At 32.2% G+C, this 21368-nt stretch overlaps 1 protein-coding gene and 1 pseudogene across 1 annotated transcript in view; one reads left to right on the plus strand and one right to left on the minus strand.

Moving 5' to 3' along the window:
• Positions 1-21368, plus strand: part of SNX6 (sorting nexin 6) — a 45877-nt gene that overhangs the window by 22577 nt on the left and 1932 nt on the right. Inside the window, exons 9-13 of the mRNA XM_023522416.1 lie at positions 5343-5418; positions 7063-7102; positions 11766-11852; positions 16634-16793; positions 16880-16965. Of these exons, the coding sequence (XP_023378184.1) occupies positions 5343-5418; positions 7063-7102; positions 11766-11852; positions 16634-16793; positions 16880-16965 (449 nt within the window). The remainder of the gene's footprint in view (positions 1-5342; positions 5419-7062; positions 7103-11765; positions 11853-16633; positions 16794-16879; positions 16966-21368) is intronic.
• On the minus strand, positions 18750-18871 carry LOC111731133 (annotated as a pseudogene).

Raw genomic sequence — 21368 nt, forward strand, 5'->3', positions numbered from 1 at the left:
TAGCTGCTTTCTTCATAAAATACCATTTTTACTTGAAAGAACAGCTGACAAATTATGATTATTCAGACTTAAGTATTTGGTAGGCATTATCTTAAAAATTAACTAAGTGAGCCTGTTACTTCAAGGAAAACAACTCACAGTATTTGTTAACAATGATGAAAATCAAGCTTTCTACCAATAAGAATTTTTAAAAACTTGTCTCTATCACCATGAGCTTGCTTCCCAATAATTGAGGGGATTGATGATAATGTTAGTGAATGTGATATCTTTAATATTGTATGCTGAAGTATGTTAACATTTCATAAGTGTGTCAAGATTTGCGTAATTCATTGACCCAGTATTTTCTAAATGATCCAAGTGCATGATGTTACAAAGTCATGTATGTAAAAGATCCATTCAAAGTGCAAGATAGACTAAAGGGTTTTTTTAAACAGCTTTATTGAGTTGTATTTGACATATAAGATGCAGTGTTCAGAGTATACAATTTGATGTTTTGACATGTGTGAAACTGTCACTACAGTTAAATGAATGCCATTTATCATCTATCACCATCTATCCATCACTACCAAAAGTTTTCTCTGTAGCCCGTCGTAATCCTTCCCTCCCACCCCTGTCCCCACGCAGCCACTGATCATTCTGTTTCTGTAGGTTAGTTTGCATTTTCTAGAATTTTATATAACTAGAATCATACAGTATGCACACTTTATTGTCTGGCTTTGAAATTCAACAAAATTATTTTGAAATTCATCCATGTTGTATGTATCAATAGTTCATTCCTTTTCATTGCTGAGTGGTATTCCATTTTATGGATATACCACAGTTGTTTATCCATTCAGCTTGGATATTTGTGTTGGTGCTAGCTTTCGGCTATTATGAATAAAGCTGACATGAGCCATCTATATGTCAGTCTTTGTATAGACATATGCTTTTATTTCCTTGAGTAATACCTAGAAGTAGAGTGGCTGGGTCATGTGGTAAGTGTATAATTAACTTTTTAAAAAATTGCCAGACTTTTTTCCAAAATGATTGTACTATTTTACATTCCTACCAGTTGTGCATGAGAGTCGCTCTTCATCCTTGTTCATCCTTGTCAGCAAAGATAATCAGTCTTTAATTTTATCCATTCTGATATATAAGTAGTGGTATCTCGAGGTGGTTTTTATTTACATTTTTGTAATGACTAACAATGTTGAACATCTTCTCTTGTGTAAGTCCTCCCACTTTATTTTTTATCAAAGTTGTTTTGGCTCCTCTAGGTTCTTTATGCTTTCATGTGGATTGTAGAATCTATAGATCAATTTGGGGAAGACTGACATTTTAAATTGATCTTCTAATATATGAGTATGGTATACATTCCATTTAATTAGTTCTTTAAATTCTCTCAACATTGTTTTATAGTTTCCATTGTACAAATCTTCCACACGCTTGGTTAGATTGATTCCTAATTATTTTTGATGCTATTGTAAATTATGTGTTTTTTACATTTTAATTTCCAGTTCTTTGCTAATGTATAGAAAGTAATACAGTATATTTTCAATATTGATCTTATATCTTACAACCTCACTAAATAAACTCACTAGTTCTAGTAACTATTCTGTAGATTCCTTAGGATTTTCTGCATAAATGATCATCTGCTATTAAAAACAATTATACCTATTCCTTTCCAATTTGGATGCCATTTATGTGTTTTCCTTGTGCCAGTGTACTATAGCTCTCTCCTCCACTACAATGCCGATAGAAGTGGTAAGGTGTCTTTGCCTTGTTCTTTTATCTTATGGGGAAAGCATATGGTCCTAAATCATTCATTATGATGCTAGGTGTAGGTTTTTCCTAGATACCTTTTATTAGGTTGAGAAAATTCTTTTAAATTCCTTGTTTTTTGAGAGGGTTTTTCAAGTCAGGAATGAATGTTGGATTTTGCTCTTTTTGCAACTACTGAGATAGTCATATAGTTGTTCTTTCTTAGTTAATACAGTTAATTGCATTGATTGACTTTTCAGATGTTAACTTTATATTCTTGGGATAATTATCACTTATACCAATGGAATTTAATGGAATAAATTACAGAAAGTTTATTGACAGGATTTTAGATTCCCCATTGTACTAACCCTTAAAGAAACTACTACTTGTTGAGTTTTGGTGTGGTATCAAAGAATAATATCCACAATTATCTGGAAATACTAGTAAAAGACTTCTTGCTTTTCCAGCTATGTATATCTGTTTGAGCCTGGATTTTCTCCACATACTTGAAGAAAAGCAATTTATCACAGTAGATTGAATGCAGAAGCAGATAAGAGAATCCAGCTGTCTTCTATTAAGCCAGACACAAAAGAGATTCACAAAAATGTAACAGTGTCACTCTGCTCATTAATTTAAAATATATATAGTTATTTTTCATTCAAAATGTTATTTATATTAACATGCAACGGTTTTAATGTTACTTTAAAATGAAATACTAAGTAAATTTTTTTTACTTAAAAAAATACAGTACATATTGATAAATATAACCCACATAAACAGAAACTCTTTAGGGTCCTTAGTATTTCTAAGAATGGAAAGGAGTCCTAAAACCAAGAAGTTTGAGAACCTCTGATATAGAGACCAGTCAGTAGGTACCTAGAACTGTGACTCTCCATTTTGGAATATTGTTACATGCTGTAATAGAAAGGAGGAAATAAAGTCTTCGGCTTGGTAACTTCTATTCTTATATCATTCTTCTGGAGGGTTAAGAGTTATTTTTGTATTTTATTCTTATATCTTTGTGATTTGCAGATTTCTTATAATGAAGTAGTGTTTTATACTTGCCTGTTCAGTAATTAAGAACTATAAAGTAAAAGTGTGTGAAAGTTGAATTTCTTCCTAGATTCTTTACTAATTTGCTTCAGAGCCTTGGACAAATCACATAATTGGTCTTGTGCTGATTTTCTTGTTTATAAAGTGACATTAAGGATAAAATATGTCATACTTTACTTTTCTATTAAGAAAAACTTTGTCCTAGCCCATCCTCTCCCTGCCTCTCCAGCAGGTTCTGCATTTACTTTCCTAACACACCCAAAGTCACATAATGTACACTGTGGGCTCCAGCTATGCCCTGTTTACCTTCCTGGGAAACCCCACACTTCTGGACCAGGGCCCCCAAAACAGAAAAACTGTGTAAACATGAATTAATACATACTAGTGTTGATTGTAATAATTAGAAATACCCTTTAGTTTAGATTTAATGATTTAAAGTGGGATTCTGCTATTTTAATTTCTTAAAGAATTACTTATTTCATAAACATTGACATACAGCATCTATTATGTGCCAGCCATCATATTAGCCATTGATGATTTCAAGATGAAAAATTTAGTCTTTGCCCTTATGTAGTTAATAATTTTGCAGGCAAGATAAACATGAAAAACAAAAGCTTACAATATATTGTAATTAGTCCTGTGGTAGGGGTGCATATTAATGCTATGGAAACATGAAGAACTACAAAGATAATCATCTGTTAAGAAAACTAAGGAAAATATTAGTGATTTTAATCTATTTAGCCAAATGAGATGGTTAAGAGAGATGATAGTGAAATTATTTTACAAAATTATAAAGTAAAAACTTTTTTCATAATGAACTTAGCCTGGACTATGAAAAATTAAGCTTTTCAACACAGGGCAGTTTGCTTATTTTTTGTGATCATATAATGACATAGTAGCTAAAGATAGTATTCTCAGAGCCAGGTGTTATTAGAATCCAGGAACTTCTTGTTCTGAAAAATAATTTCAGGGTTAGTTTAAACATAAATACTAATGTATTTGGTATTAAACACAAAAATCAATTTTGAGACCTACCTTGAAAAACCAACCTTTAAAGTGATTTTTAAGTTTCTTTTTTAACTTAAACTTTTAGGCTAAGATAATAGTGAAGAATCTCACATATAGAAGTTACCAGTTTTAGAGTTTGGAGTTTGTATTCAAAGTTTCTTTATAAAAGATGAATTTCAGTCTTATTAGTTGAATGTAATTTTGTACAACATAAGTATAATGTAGGGGTTACTGTTTCATTAAGGAATAAACACATATTAAAGCCTTGTAAAAATACTACTATTATAAGTGGAAATTTTCATACAAAATAGACATGTCTTGGATTTCATTAATAATGGTAAAATTTATGTAGTACTGTATTTACTATGTGCCAGGTATATAGTAACATTTATTAACTTTTAATTCTTCAAATAATAATATGAGGTGAGTACCATTATTATCATCATTTCCAGATAAGGAAACTGAGGCATAGATAATTTAATATGCCCAAGGTCATATAGCTGGAGAATTGGGAAGCTGAGATTGGGTCTTAGTCCCATGGTTCTACATCCATACTCTTGACCTTTTCATTATACTATCCTTTTTTGGAACCAAGTAAAAGCATCTATTATAATTTTTCTCAACAAGTACATTGTTCTGTGGGGCAAGCCCTAGGAAGAATATTGTGCTGAAGTTGAATACTTTGATTCCTAGTACCCAAGGGTAATTGTGCCATTGTTCATCTAGCTTCCCAAGCTCCATGATTTCCCCCTCCTACCTCAGGTCTGCTGTTTGTAAATCCTATCTATTACATTTTCATTTTTTTTTTCCTATGACATTTTCTAAAAATCTTTTAGCTTTGTTAGTTCCTCTCTGCTCTTCCTGTTCCCACTATCTTGATCCTTGCCTTCAGTATCTGATGCAACATTTTCCTAGTTGGTTACTCTGCCTTCTATGTCTCTCCACTTCTAGTCTTTACTCCAAGAAGCAGTATTTTTTTTTTAATCTAAAATCTTTTATCAGATCGATTTCACCACTATTTAAAAATTTTTAAAACACTCATTGCTACAAGATCAAATCTAAACTTGATTATGGCTTACAAAAACTTTTTCCCTAAGATGTTTCCAATTTTTTTTTCATCTTCAACTACATCTACTCCCCCTCTATACCTTCCAGTGCCATAGTCTCAGAAGGTTCTTTTGAGTATACTATGCTCTTATATGCCTCCCTGGTCTTTATCCATGCTCTCCTCTTTATCCAAAATGTCCTCCTCTCCATGTTGCCTGGTAAAAATTTGCTGATCTGATCGTACAAGCTAAAACACATTCTGTAGTGTCTATAGATCCTTTCCTGACTCTACTCAGGTGGAATCTCACTGTTTCCCCTGCTCCCAAAGTAGTTTGCACCTATTTCTAATATAATACTATATTATGGTTTTTCTCATTTCCTTCACTAGCTTTGGGTATCTCATATAACATACACATTATTTGGCAGGTAGGTATTTAGTAAGTATTTTTGAATCAATGAATAAATACATTAAAATTTAAAAACTTTTTCCATAGGTGCCGCAGATGATTACAATAGAATTGGTTCTTCATTATATGCTTTAGGAACTCAGGATTCTACAGATATATGCAAGTAAGGATTCTGATTAAAAACATATAAATAAAAATTTTGTTGACAGCCTAGGTACACATACATTGATAATATAAAGCTTCTTTATGAACTTAAGTCAGTGTCAGTTTTTCTCTTCCTTTTCTCTTTTATTTTTTTAAATTTGAGAAATAAAAATGGACCATAATATATACATTTTTAACCTTTACAAAGTTTTATTTGATGAAAATGGGCTGAGTGTGTGTGTGTGTGTGTGTGTGTGCGCGCGCGCAAGAGAGAGAGATAGAATTTGTGTCAAAATGTTCTTAGGTTTTGGTAAAGTTTATTATAAATTTAAAATGCTGTTTGGAATTAGAATATATATGTGTGTATTTCATTGAAGACCAAATTGACTTAAAATAAAAGTTGATGCTATCAGTTTGTACTTTTTAGCAGTAAAGTTTATTATAAATTAAAAATGCTGTTTGGAATTAGAATATATATTTGCGTATTTCATTGAAGACCAAATTGACTTTTAAAATAAAAGTTGATGCTATCAGTTTGCACTTTTTAGCGGCTGCCTATTTATAATTTCATGAATGTTAGGGCAGTCAGATGGAGAAGGTGTTGTGCATGTTAGTATAGAAATGCTCTCTAGAAGTTTGCTTACACAGCTGTCCTTAATTCACTTTATGCTAGTTTTTTACTTTAATTTTAATCTAAAGATAGTTAATCATAGTTGCTCCTATAACATTGTTTAAATCTCACTCTTCATTGAAAAATAATTCAAACTTTTTAAAAAATGTTGAGTGGGAAAGCTATTTTCATAGTTTATGCCTTTCTCTAAACCACATCCTTGAACGTTTCACTGGTATATCTTCTCCGTAGACATGTAAGATCCAAGTTTTTCAAAGCAAGGTGCTATAGCTTACACTAATTAGCATGCTATCTTCCCAAAGAGTTAGTTCTTAAGTCTTTGATAAGAAAAATGTCAACCTTGCCATGTGTTAGCTTATATAAACCTGTCAACGCAAGTTCTTTTTAGTAAAACAAAGTTTATAAAATTATGTTCTAGCTTTCAGTAGTAATTATCCTAATCCATTTATGTCATCTGTAATTACATATTTCATAAGATACCCTTTAATAGCTTGACATTGGGATATTTTTTAGTTGGTTGTTAGCATTTGAGAGAGGCAGATAAAAGTGATAGTGAATTCTGAGATAGAAGTTGGTTATTCATTTGTCATTTTCCAAAACAAAGCAGCTCTATTTGAAAATATTTACAATATATAACTTCAGATATCTTCAAGAACTGCTCAAACTTTAGTATTTTCCTTTTAAATCAGCTTTTTGTCTCTTTGCATGTGATTGTACTTTTGTAATAATTTTGAAGGTATAGGTTTTATTTTGTGGCATATTACTAAAGACACATTTTTAGAGTTTTAATGTATGGCTTAGACTTATCTTGATATGAGAAGATTTTCTGTAACAACAGATTTCAAGTAATCTGTCATGTGTGGAAGTACAGAGATTTTTGTTGAACTAACTGAAATAAACAAGACCATTCAATATTATTGTAATTAAATAAGAACGTGTTAATATAGTTTTGGGGGCATTATTTATTCTCTGAACAATTGAAATGGAAAATTATTTAAAAGTAGCTTCTGATGAAATATTTTTCTCTTCCAGATTTTTTCTCAAAGTTTCAGAACTGTTTGATAAAACGAGAGTAAGTATTGTTAATTAATGTCTGGTAATCTAAATCTCTGTATACAGTAAGTAGTGTATAACTTGTGGCTTTGTTTAACTACATTGAGGAAGTTGAGTTATACTTCAAAAGGATGAAGAAACAGATATAGATTTGAAAATTTGAGTTTTGTTTTGTTTTGTTTTGTTTTCCAGGAAATTCAGGGATCAGTCCTAGGTATAATCGTATTTAAAATTTTATCACTTGATAGAATAGCAAAAATGTTTATTAGATTTTTAATGGTACTTAACTGAGAGTGGTGGTGTCTAGTCCATGTAGAAATCTGATTTCAACATACCTTTTCAGTTGAGTGATGTGTAGTGGAGACAAAAGAAAAAGAGATATACTCTCACAAAGGAAAAGTCTTTAAATATATAAATGTTGTTATACTAGGATCCATGTAGCTCATTATTCTGCTTTTGATATTTGTACCAATGAGCATTTTATGGGAAGATAGAGGTGTTTTTGAGTGCATTTACATCGTAAGAATAGGGATATATAACAAAATAGCCTTATGTGTTAGTTCTTTCAGAAGTAGATGTCAGGATGGGATTTGTGTCAGTTTTGAAAATACATTCTAGGAATCACTTGCTGTTCTTAGGTGATAGGTTTTATTTTATTTTAATAATTTTTTATTTTTCAATTACAGTTGACATGCAATATTACATTAGTTTCAAGTGTACAACATAGTGATTAGACATTTATATAACTTAGGAAGTGATCACCCTGATATATCTAGTACCCATGACACTGTACATAGTTATTACAATATTATTGACTATATTCCCTATGCTACACTTTACACCCCATGACATTTTTGTAACTACCAATTTGTACTTCTTAATGCCTTCTCTTTTTTCACCCTTCCTTCCAACTCCCCTCCCATCTGGCAACCATCAAAATGATCTCTGTGTATCTGCGAGTTTGTTTCTCTTTTGTTTGTCCATTCATTGTGTTTTTTAGATTCCACATACAAGTGAAATCATATGGTATCTGTCTTCCTTATTTGTCTGACTCATTTCACTTAGCATAATACCTTCTAGGTCCATCTATGTTGTTGCAGATGGAAAGATTTCATTCTTTTTAATGGCTGAATATTATTCTGTTGCATATATATATCACTTCTTCATTATCCATTCATCTTTATTGATGGACACTTAGGGAGCTTCCATATCTTGGCTATTGGAAATAATGCTGCAGTAAAATTATGGTTGCATATGTCTTTTCAAGTTCACATTTTGGATTTCTTCAGATAACTACCCAGAAGTGGAACTACTGGGTCCTTCTTTGTCTCTTGTTATAGGCTTGTTTTAAAGTATTTTGTCTGGTCTAAGTATTGCTACTTCAACTTTTTTTTATTTGTTTCCATTTTCATGAAATATCTTTCCATCCCTTTACTTTCAATCTGTGTGTCTTTCAGTCTGAAGTGTCTCTCGTAGGCATCATATGTAAGGATCTTATCCAGCCACCCTATGTCTTTTGATTGGAGCATTTAATCCATTTACATTTAAAGTAATTGTTGATATGTAGTTATTGCCATTTTATTATTGATATTTTTATATATTTTTTCTTCTTCAGGAAGTCACTTTAACATTTCTTATAATACTGGATTGGTGGTGATGAACTCCTTCAGCTTTTTTTTGTCTGGGAAGCTCTGTATTTGTCCTTCAATTCTAAATGATAGCTTTGCTGGGTAGAGTATTCTTGATTATAAGTCCATACTTTTTATCACTTTGAATATTTCATACTACTCTTTCTGACTTGCAAAGTTTCTATTGTGAAATCAGCTGACAGTCTTATGGGAACTCCCTTGTAGGTAACTAACTGCTTTTCTCTTGCTGTTTTTAAGATTCTCTCTTTGTCTTTAACCTTTGGTATTTTAATTATGATGTGTCTTGGTGTGGGCCTCTTTGGGTTCATCTTGTTTGGGACTCTGCGCTTCCAGGGCTTGTCTGTCTATTTCCTTCACCAGGTCAGAAAAGTATTCTATCATTTCTTCAAACAGGTTTTCGATTCCTCGCTTTCTGTCTTATTTTTCTGGTACCCCTACGATGTAAATGTTGGTACGCTTGATGTTGTTCCAAAGGCCTCTTAAACTATCCTCATTTTTTTGGATTCTTTTTTCTTTTTGCTGTTCTGATTGTTTTCTGCTACCTTATCTTCCAAATCGCTGATTTGATCCTCTGCTTCATGTAATCTACTGTTGATTAATGTATTCTTCATTTCAATTATCCTTCCTTCCTGACTGGTTCTTTATGTTTTCCACCTCCATCTTTATGTTTCCTATCTCTTTATTGAAGTTCTCACTGAGATCTTTGAGCATCCTTATAACCAGTGTTTGAACTCTGCATCTGATAGAATGCTTGTCTCCATTTTGTTGAGTTCCTTTTCTGAAGCTTTGTTCTGTTCTTTGATTTGGGACATGTTTCTTTGTCTCCCCATTTTGGCTGCCCCCGTGTCTGTTTCTATGTATTAGGTAGAGCTGCTCTGTCTCCTGGTCTTAATAGAGTGGCTTTATATAGTAGGTGCCCTGTGGGGCTCAGTGGCACAGTCTCCTTGGTCACCTGAGCCAGGTGCTTCAGGGGCTAGAATCATTTATAGGTTTTTTCACTCATATGTCTGGGGTTGATACTGGCTGTCAGCTGGGACTTATGCTAGGGCTGTTGACTGTAACACCTACATGTGTTTTTTCTATGCAGCTGCTTAGGCTATCTCACAACATGGTTGCTAGGTCCAAAATGAGCATCCCCAAAAATGAGAAATGGAAGCTGCTAGTTTTATAAGTCCTGAGCCTGAAAACTGGCACAGCATCACTTTTGTATTAGTCAGGCAGTTTTAGAGCTCAGATTTAAGGGGAGAGGCACATAAGGAGAGGAACCATATTTAAAAGCACCCAAAGTCTAGCACGTTATTTAAATCCATCTAAATCGATTTATCTAAGTCAATTTTGAATATACTTTGTGTCTTATGTTCTTATGTTAGATTAAGAAATTCCATAAGTTTATTTCTCCATAAAGTAATATTTTTTAAGAAGCTTCAAGTTTTTCTAACTTTGTGTTGAAGTATATTATACATAGAGGAAAAAGCACATATCACAAGTGTACATCTCAGTGAAATTTTACAAATTTAACACATCCACGTAATGACCATCCAGATCAAGAAAGGGGATATTACTAGCAACCCAGTTGCCTGTCCCCCTTCAACTACCTTCTGAGTCACCACCTCCTGTAAGGGTAACCACTATCCTGGCTTCTAATGGCATAGATTAGTTCTGTTTTCATAAATGCATTGTGTAATATGCACTCTTTTCTATCTGGTTTCATTTACTCAATATTATATATATACGATCAATCCATATTGTTGCATGTAGATATATTTCTTTCATTCTTATTGATGTACAGTATTCCATTACAAGAATATACCTAAATGTATTTATCTGTTCTGTGGTAGGCATTTAGGTAGTTTCTAGCTTGGAGCTCTTTGCGGATAGCACTGCTTTGACCATTCTTGTATCACTTCAGTTGAACATAAGTGTACATTTCTTTCGGGTGTAGCTAACTAGGAGGGGAATTGGTGGATCATAGAGTATCTGTGTGAAACACTTTCATAGATACTGCCAAACTGTTTCTCAAAGTGATGGTACCAATTTACATTCCCACCAGCATGAATACGAGTATTGGGTTGCTGCACATGCTGCACAAGCTTGTAATAGTTGGTATCTTTTCTTATTTAGTCATTCTGGTGGTTGTGTAGGGTTGTATTTTAACTTTTTATTTTGACAGTAATTTCAGACTTACAGAAAATTTGCAGAAACAGAAAAGTTGCAGAAACAGTACAAAGAATTCATGTACATGCATCACCCAGATTTCCTGAATATTAACATTGTCTATATTGCTTAAAGTTCTTTTATTCCAAAAAGTCCATATTCTGTTTTCCCCCCTTTGTGCACATCTCTCTTTTTTAAAATGAAAATTAATTTTAGTACATAGCCAATGATTATCAGTGATTCCCTTTAATGTCATCAAATACCCAGTATACAGATGTTCCTAGTTGTCTCATAAATGGCTTTTTACAGTGAACTTCGTTTGACTCAGGATCCAGACAAGGTCCCCGTATTGTATTTGGTTGACAGAGTATATCTATTTTTATCAAACTTTGTCTCTCCAGAGTGAATGAAGAGTTCTCATCTTTTTAGTCTGGCATGGCTGCTTCCCATTCGATCCCAACGTAAACTAACTATATCTGTTTTATTATTCTTTGTTGTCTTCAAGCATATTTTGTTAATATATTGACTGTTTTCTGGTTGTCCTCAGGAAGAGGATTGGTTTGAATTACTTAGTTTACCGTTGCCAACCTGTATTGTTTTAAAATCATGTGTACGTATCAATTGCCATTGAAATGAAGAGAGAATATGTAAGTGAAGCTGAAGGATAACATTGAAACATATTACAGCCAAGCAATTGAGTCAGACACAGATTTTTCCCTAAATTCACTGATTCTATATTATCTCATCAGAGTTACGAAGAAAAGTAACAGGCCAGTAGAAAGAAGATATTTTTAACTTTAATTTTTTTGCAGTAGTTAAGAAAACAATATAGAATGTAAGTGCTAATTAAATAAATGCCCATTTTTTTCCCTTTTTCAGAAAATAGAAGCACGAGTGTCTGCTGATGAGGACCTCAAACTTTCTGACCTTTTAAAATATTACTTAAGAGAATCTCAAGCTGCTAAGGTAACTTTATTGTTCATTGTTTTTTTAAATGGACTGTTTTACAAAAAGACATTTCTTTAAAGGTTGTTAGACTTAAGATTATTAAAGATGATTTATCCCTTGATTTTAAATTATATTTTCAAGTGTGAAGGTTTTTTTTTTTTTTCTTTTTAGAAATTGTAGGTCAGGGAACCCACATAAAAGTTTCCTCTGTAAACTTCTGATACAGTATACTCTAGAACTTTTTTTAAAAAATAAATTTGGTATATTTGTTCAGGTAAAGTGCCAGCAAAAACAAAAGCAAAACCCCGAAATAATAGTTGTGTAGCTAAAGAATTTCTAAATGGTCTATATAAGTCCTTCATTGAGGGTGAGAGATCCATAAAACAAGGATATGTTTTATTTTAAGGCAATTCAAATTTCGTTTTAGAAATCTGTAAGACTAAAACTTACAATCAAAACAGTGTTTAACAATAACCTTTGAAAAATCTGTTTATTTATAAATTGAGATATTAGAAAATTCCCATTTGATCAGTGGTGCTTTGAACACTATTCTTTCATTCCTTATCAAAGTATATAACCCTTTTAACTTCGAGGACTTAGGTACTTGCGAATATACCATTCCTATCAATTTAAATGAGATTATGTCTTATAAACTATTTACATTGAATGGGCTGGGATAAAATGAAATGTTCACTTTTGAAGACTTTAGATTTATTATTTTATTATAATATGTAGTTGTTAATAGATAACTTTTTAGAACAGAACATGGCTTTAAAAGTAAATTCAAATTTTTTAGTAACCACAAGAAAGAATTGAAATTTAATTGAAAGAATTGAAATTTAATTGTAAGAATTAAAATTACAATGAAGTATCACTAAATACCTTAATTAGAATGGCTAAAATGAAAAAAAATCTGACAAAAATTACAGCAACTACAACTTTCATATACTGTCAGTGGGAGTATGATATAATACTTTGGAAAAGTTCTGCAGTTTCTTTAAAAATTAAATATAGACTATCCTATGATCCGATCCTTCTAGTTTCCGGTGTTTGAAAGCATATGTCCCCACAGATGTTCACAGCAACTTTATGTGTAATAGCCCAAACTGGCAACAACCCAAATGTCCATCAACAAATGAATGGATAAACAAATTGTGGTACAGCCATACAGTGGAATGCTACTCAGTAATAAAAAGGAATGAACTACTCATACATGCAACAACATGGACGAGTCTCAAAATAATTTTGCTGAGTGAAAGAAGGAAAAAAATAGACTATAGTTTACACTAAAGTTCACTCTTAATGTTGTACATTCTATAGGTTTAAACAAATATATGTATCATTCAACACATGACATGTATCCACCATTATAAGAAGTATCATACAGAATAGTTTCAGTGCCTTAAAAATTCTCTGTGCTCCATCTGTTCATCTTCCTTCCCCCTAAAGCCTATTGATTTTTTAAAATTATTATTGCCATAGTTTTTCCTTTTCCAGAATGTCATATAGTTGGGCCTTTTCAGATTGGCTTTTTTCATTTAGTAATATACATTTAAGTTTCCTCTTTTTCTTTTTGTGGCTTGATAACATTTCTTTTTAGCAGTGAGTAATATTCCATTGTCTGGTTATACTCTGACCTACTGAAGGACATCTTGGTGTCTTCCACATTTTGGCATTTGCGAATAAAGCTGCTATAAATATCCATGTACATAAAAAAAATAAATAAATAAAAAGAAAAATAAATAAAAAAATAAGTATCCATGTACAGGTTTTTGGGTGGATATAAGTTTGCAACTCCTTTGAGTAAATATCAAGGAGTGCAATTGCTGGATTATATGGAAAGGAGTATGTTTAGTTCTGCCAAACTGTCCTCCAAAGTGGCTATACCATTTTGCATTCCCACCAGTAATGAATGAGAGTTTTTGTTGCTTCACATCCTCACCAGCATTTGGTGTTCTCAATATTGTGGATTTTGGCCATTCTAACAGGTGTGTGGTGGTATCTCACTGTTTTAGTTTCCATTTCCCTGATGACATCTGATGTGAAGCATCTTTTCATAATGCTTATTTGCCATCTATATATCTTCTTTGGTGAGGTGTCTATTTAAAAAATTGGTCGTTGGCCCATTTATTTTGAGTTATTCATTTTCCTATTGTTGAATCATAGGAGTTCTTTTTATATTTTGGATAGCAATCCTTTATCAGATATCTTTCGTAAATATTTTTTCTTGGTCTACGGCTTGTCCTTCTCATCCTCTTGACAATGTCTTGCATAGCAGAGAATTTTTAACTTTAATGAAGTCCAGTGTATCAGTTATTTCTTTCGTAGATCTCACCTTTGGTGGTGTTTCTAGAAAGTCATGGCCAAACCCAAGGTCATCGGGATTTTCTCTTATGTTATATTCTTGGTGTTTCATAGTTTTGTATTATACACTTAGGTCTATGATCCATGTTAAGGAAATTTTTGTAAAGAGTGTAAGGCTGGTGTATAAATTCATTTATTTGCACGTGAATGTCCAGTTTTCCCAGCACCATTTGTTGAAAAGACTTTCCATTGTATTGCTTTTGCTCCTTTATCAAAGATCATTTGAGTCTAGTTTTGGGCTCTGTTTTATTCTGTTAATTCAGTATCACATTGTCTAGAATACTGTAGCTTTATAGTAAGGCTTACAGTAGGTAGTGTCAGTCCTCTAACTTTATTCTTTTCCCTTAATATTGTCTTGGTTATTCTGTCTTGCCTCTCCACATAAACTTTAGAATCAGTTTATCGATAATCTACAAATAACTTGCTGGGATTTTGATCAGGAATATGTTGAATCTATAGATCAGATTGGAAAGAACTAATTTTTATGTTTTTAAAATATTATAATATCCATGATCATGGACTCTCTCCATTTATTTAGTTCTATTTTTTTTTCAGAGTTTCGTAGTATCCTCATATAGATTTTGTACATATTTTGTGAGATTAATACCTAAATTATTTCATTTTATGAGGTAATAATATAAATACTGCATTTTTAATTTCAAAATTCAATTTTTCATTGCTGGTATGTAAGAAAGCCATTGACTTTTATGTATTAATATTTTATCCTACAACCTTATTATACTCACCTATTAATTCCAGGAAGTTTTTTGCTGTTGCTGTCAGATTCTACCTGAACAGTCATGCCATTTGTGCACAGTTTTATTTCTTCCTTCCTCATCTGTATGTTTCTTATTTCCTTTTCTTATTACAGTAGCTAGAATTTCCAGTACAATGTTGAGAAAGAATGGTGAAATGGGACATCCTTGTGCTGTTCCTGATATTAGTGGGAAAGCTTCTAGTTTCTCACCATTAAACATGATGTTAGCTGTAGGTTTTTTGTAGGTGTTCTTTATCAAGTTGACAGTTTAGTGAGGAAGAGAATAGACTTTTCAACAAATAGTACTTGGAAAAGTACTGAAAAAAGTACTGAAAAGTTACATGAGAAAAATAAAGTTGGACCCCCTTCCTCACATCGTGTATAAAAATTTACTCAAACTAGATCAAAGACAAATGTAAGAGCTAAACCGATAACATAATTTTAAAAGAAAACAAATCTTTGAGACAGGCATTGGTTTCTTAGATGTGACAGCAGAAGCACAGCAAACAAAAAATAAATTAGACTTTATTAAAATTAAAAACTTTTGTGTATGAAATGACTCTATCAGGAAAAGGGAAAAAACCCACAGAGTAGGAGAAAATATTTGTAAGTCATGTAAGTCCCTATAAGCAACTGGCATCTGGAATATACAAAGAACTGTTAGAACTCAATAAAAAGAAATATAGCCCAATTGAAAAATGAGCAAAATACTTGAATAAATGTTTCTCCAAAGAAGATATACAAGTGGCTAATGAATACATTAAAAAAAATGTTCAATATTATTAGCCATCAGGGAAATGTAAATCAAAATGACAGGTTTCACTTCACATCCACTAGGTAGCTTTAATCAAAAAGAAGGCTAAGTCTTGACAAGGATGTGGAGAAATTGGAACACTCAATACGGTCAGTGCAGCCACTTTGGAAAAACAGTCTGGCAATTTCACAATAGGTTAGTTCTATTTAGAGTTACCAGTTGACCCAGTAATTCCACTCCTACATAATGAGATATAAAAGAGAAATGAACTGAAAATGTCCACACAAAGACTTTACACAAATGTTCATAACAGCTTTATTTGTAATAGGCAAATAGTGGAAACAAACCAAATGTCTTATCAACTGATGAATGGATAAATCAATGTAATATGTTCATACAATGAAATATTATTTAGCAGTAAAAAGGAAAGAAGTACTAATTCATGCTATAACAAGGAGTAACTTGAAACTTTATGCTAAGTGAAAAAGCCATACACAAAAGGTCACATATTATATGATTCCACATTTTAATGAAAAGTTCAGAATAGGCAAATCTGTAGAGACAGAAAGCAGATTAATAGGGGATGAGGGTATGGAGAGTGACTGCTAATGGATATGGGGTTTCTTTTTGGGTGATGAAAATGTTCTAAAATTGATTGTAGTGATGGTTACACAACCCTGTGAGCATCCTAAAAACCACTGAATAAGTGCATTTTGAATAAGTGAGAAATATAGCTTATGAATTATGTCTCAATAAAGCTATTATAAAAAACATTTAAAAAAAATTTAGACAAGTAACTGGCTTGTAGTAGTCACTGTATAAGTGTGAGCTCTGATCGTGATTGGGTGATATGGTAGTGGTGGTGGCGAATGTAACTACTGGAAACATGAAGCTTGTATTATTGTGAAGCATTCCGTTTTATAGGATCTCCTCTATCGAAGATCTAGGTCATTAGTGGATTATGAAAATGCTAATAAAGCCCTGGATAAAGCAAGAGCGAAAAATAAAGATGTTCTGCAGGCTGAAACATCCCAACAATTATGTTGTCAGAAATTTGAAAAAATATCTGAATCTGCAAAACAAGGTACTGTTACAATAACCTTTAATCATAAAGATGCTTTACACTAGTATGTAAATTAAATAGTTAATCCCAGTTTCTTTTGTTCACAGAACTTATAGATTTTAAGACAAGAAGAGTTGCTGCATTCAGAAAAAATTTAGTGGAACTGGCAGAGTTAGAACTGAAGCATGCAAAGGTAGTGTCATTAAAGATTTAATAATTTAAGGAACTTATAATTTATAAATAAGTCAGTTATGAAATTGATTCCAAGGGATACTGTAAGAACTATTCCTGAATTGGAATTATGTTTTCCAAGATTATTTCACTCCTTAAAAATATTTAGTTTTAGTAAATAACTAGCCTTACAGAATTTTTTTTACAATATTTGTTTACTTCAAATTAAGCCCTTTCTTGTAGTTAATATAAAGATAAAGCTTAGCCCAAACCTTACGGTAATTTTTAAAATGGAGAATCTTAGACTTGAGAAGGGTTTTAAAGATCATCTAATTCAAGCAGGAATAATATCTATAATATCTCTGATGGTCAGCTCTACAAAACTGGTAACTAATATGGAAACCAGTATTTTTTGAGTAGTATAAAAAAATATATTTTCCTTAATATAAACATTCCTTAAAAATTTCCTTAACATTGCTATCTTCAGAGGGACTGAAAATTAAAAATGTATTCAAAATTCCCAAAACTATAAACAAGTATTAAAGAACTTTAACTTTCCAATGTTATTTTTTGATACATTTATAACATTTATGTATCTTAATTGATAAAGCTTAAACACAAAGCTACTTCTTTGTAACTTTGGTCAAAGTTTTGTCATCTAAAATATAAGAAAGATAGGTTTTCATTCCTCTTTTAGTTTACCCTTCAGATATTTAAATAGTTTGTATTATCTGCATATATTCTGTCCTCCAGGCTAGACATCCCTGGGCTAAATAGTTTTCATCCCATACACCTCAAAAAGCTTTTTATAATACTATTACTCTCCTGTCATTGCTCTTTTAAAATATTGCACCCAGAAATGAAAACACTTTTAAAATAATACATAGACTGATTATTGTACACATTTCTTCTTACAGCATGTTTTATATGTATAGGGATTTTTTAAACTGTCATATCGCACCAACTTGATTTGGCTTATAATCACACCTTTTTTTCTTATTCATCAGTTTATGAACCTTGAACCCATACTTGTGTGTTTATAATTTTTTTAGTAAGTTTATTCATCTTTGTGGTAAAAAAAATATAAAATTTACTATCTTAACCATTTTTAAATGTACAGTTCAGTAGTGTTAAGTATATTCACATTGTGCAGCAGACAGAATTTTTTTCATTTATTGAGCATTTGATATTTAAAATGTAATTGCAGATCACATTTATGACTGTTAAGTTTTAGCTTGCTAGTTTTAGCCCAACACATGCTAGTATTTTAGAAACATGGATTTGATCATATAGTATTTATTATACCAGTTATCCCTTTCAGGTGATAGACATTTGTAATTTGTATGAACTTCCCTTTTATTAATCAAGACCAAAGATATCAACATTCATTAATCTAATTGTAAAAGTACGTGGTACCAAAAAAGGCTAATTATTAGGTCCCTTCCTTTCTTTCTGTGCTAGTTGGTATTAACTTACTAGTTAATATTCTTTGGTTATACTTATTTATATAGTTATGAATTCACCTACTTATACTATTATCAACCATTATTTCTCTATTTTATCCATTAAGAATATAAGAAGTATCAAATTCCTCTTCATTAAAATCGAAATATATGTTGTCTGATTTCTTGGTCTAATAACCCTGTCAAAAGAAAATATTTTAATGAGGTTGGCATGATTTATATTTACTAAGCTTGTGGTGTTTTTTTTTTCTGTTTTTTTTTTTTAGGCGAGGCAACCCTTGGTTGACCTCACAAATTGCAAGGACCTTGTTAGCTTACGATCCCTTATTTTTTTTATTTTTTATGCCTACGGCACCTGGTCTTCCTAGGTGGTCTCCCATCCAAGTACTAACCAGGCCCGACCCTGCTTATTAGCATCCAAGATCAGACAGGATCGGGCTTATTCAGGGTGGCATGGCCGTAGACAAGCCTGTGTTGGTTTCTAATGTTCATTGTTTTTGTTCTTTTTAAAGAGGTTATAAACTAGGATTTTGTTATAGATTGAGGAGGGGTTGGCAAGCTACAGCCTGCTTTTATATAGCCTGTGAACCAGGAATAGTGTTTATGTTTTTAAATGGTTTAAAAAAAAAAAAAGAAGAATATTTGATGGCATGTGATAATTACATTAAGTTTCAATTTAATCTGTAAATAAAATTTTATTGGAAAACAGTCAAGCTCATTTATTTATTCTTTGTCTATGATTGCTTTCACAGTACTATAGCAAAGTTCAAGAAACAGAGGCCAAATGTCTCTCAGAGTCTAAAATGTTTACTGTTCAGCCCTTTACAGAAAAAGTTTGCTGACCCCTATAGTATAGATTAATGTCGGCCTCTGGTTTCCAGATTTTATATTTTTTCAAATCCTTTCTGAAACATGTTCTCTGTGTTCAAATTTTTGATAGCTCTTCTAGTCCAGTGGCTCTTAACTGGAAGTGATTTTACCTGCCAGGAGACATTTAGCAACTTCTAGAGACATTTGTGGTTGTCACATAGTGGGGCAGGTGGGTTACAACTGAGATGCTGCGAAACATCCTACAATGCACAGGACAACCCCCACAAGATAGGAATACAGCCCCAAATGTTCAAGGTTGCCAGGGTTTGGAAACCCTGGTCTGTTGTCTAAGATTTCTTAATGATTTTTTAAGTCTGAGCAGAGTCCCATTTTGGTCCCAGAATCCACATAAGTTATTCCAAAAAGACTAAATAAGTTAAATTTACAGCAAGATGATTTGAAACTACTTTGATTCTATTTATTATAATGGGAATATGTGTTGCTACATACTTGAAGTCTGGTTACAACAGAAAAACTAGTTAGGTCACTTTTGTGTCCTTGCAAATAGTCTCAGATTCTCTTAATGAAGTATAAAGTATATAATAAGGGCAATAAAAAAAATGTGATGATGCCGACTATGAGGGTGTGAAGTGAGTCTTTATATACCCTGTTGGTGTAGGTTGTGGGTTAGTGCATACCCTTTTGGAGAGCAGTTTGGCATTGTGTCAGAGTGCAAGACGTGCATCTTTTTGAGCAGTCCCATTTGAGGAATGTACCTTTAAGAAGATAATTTTACAACTATAGATAGGCTCAAAGTCATTTGTCACTGTTCTGTCATTATATTGGCAAAAATTGACATTAACCTAAACACCTAAATTTTTTAAATGTTTATGTTTACTTAATGTCAGACTTTCAGAAAGTTGTAAGAAAAGAATTTCTGGATACTCTTCACCCAGATTCCCTAAATGTACATATTGTCACATTTGCTTTGTCCTTCCTCTCCCTCTCTTCCTCCCGCCTCACTTTTATACACATACACACACACCCCTGTACACACCTATTTTTGTCTTAAACCATTTGAGTAAGTTGCAAATTTAACACTTCTTCACTCTTAAACACTTCAATGTGAATTTCCTAAAACCAAGTAATTTTCTTAAGTCCTTGTTACAATAATAAAGATCAGGAAATAAGTACTGGCACAATGCTTATCTGATCCACAGGCCTTTATTCACATTCTACCAGTTGTCTCAATAATGTCCTTATGTGAAAAGGAAATTCAAGATAATGTTTGTATTCAATGCACATGTCTTTTTAAACTTCTTTAATCTGGAAAAGTTTCTGAGTCTTTGTATTACATAACATTGGATACTGAAATAACATAACATAACATTGGATACTGAAAAGTACAGGCCTACAGAATGTTCCTCAATTTGAGTTTGTCTACTTATTGGATTTAGGTTATGCACTTTAGGCAGAAATACCACAGGAATGATGTTCAGATCTCACTGCATCATCTCAGCAGACACATGTTAACTTTGATCATTTGGTTAAAGTGATGTCTACTTTGTGCAATGATGGAAATATTATCTAATCACTGTCCACTATGTAGCCACTAGCTTCATATGGTCATCGAACATTTGAAATGTGGGTAGCTGCACATAGCTAATGGCTCTAGTATTGGCATTTTAGCTGCGTACTGTTTTTAGACTCTATGATTTTTGCCGGAATCAGTTATTGTGATGGTTGCCAATGGTCATTTTCTAAATCCGCCATTCTTTATTCATTTTAGTTCACTTTGTACTCTAAGGAAGAGGTTATCCTTAACCCCCATTTATATATTAATGTAACCTAAATATACTTAAATTTGTCTTTACAGTCTCTAAATTTGGATGCCAGTTCACATACATGTTTTACAAATGGGTACTTGGATATAAATTTTATAGAATACTTTTATATGTTATCTTACTATTTTTATAAAAACTGCTATAAATCTATGCTAATATATAATTTAATGGCTAAAGGAAAGTGATAAGAACCTATCTTGTAGTCAGGAAACATTCAGTAGTTTAACTTGGACACAAAGGGCATATTTTATCCCTCATTAGAACATGCCAAATAATTCAAAACAGATACTTGTTTAGATGGAAATTTA

The sequence above is a fragment of the Pteropus vampyrus genome, unplaced genomic scaffold, assembly GCF_000151845.1.
Source record: "Pteropus vampyrus isolate Shadow unplaced genomic scaffold, Pvam_2.0 Scaffold10, whole genome shotgun sequence".
Classification (NCBI taxonomy): domain Eukaryota; kingdom Metazoa; phylum Chordata; class Mammalia; order Chiroptera; family Pteropodidae; genus Pteropus; species Pteropus vampyrus.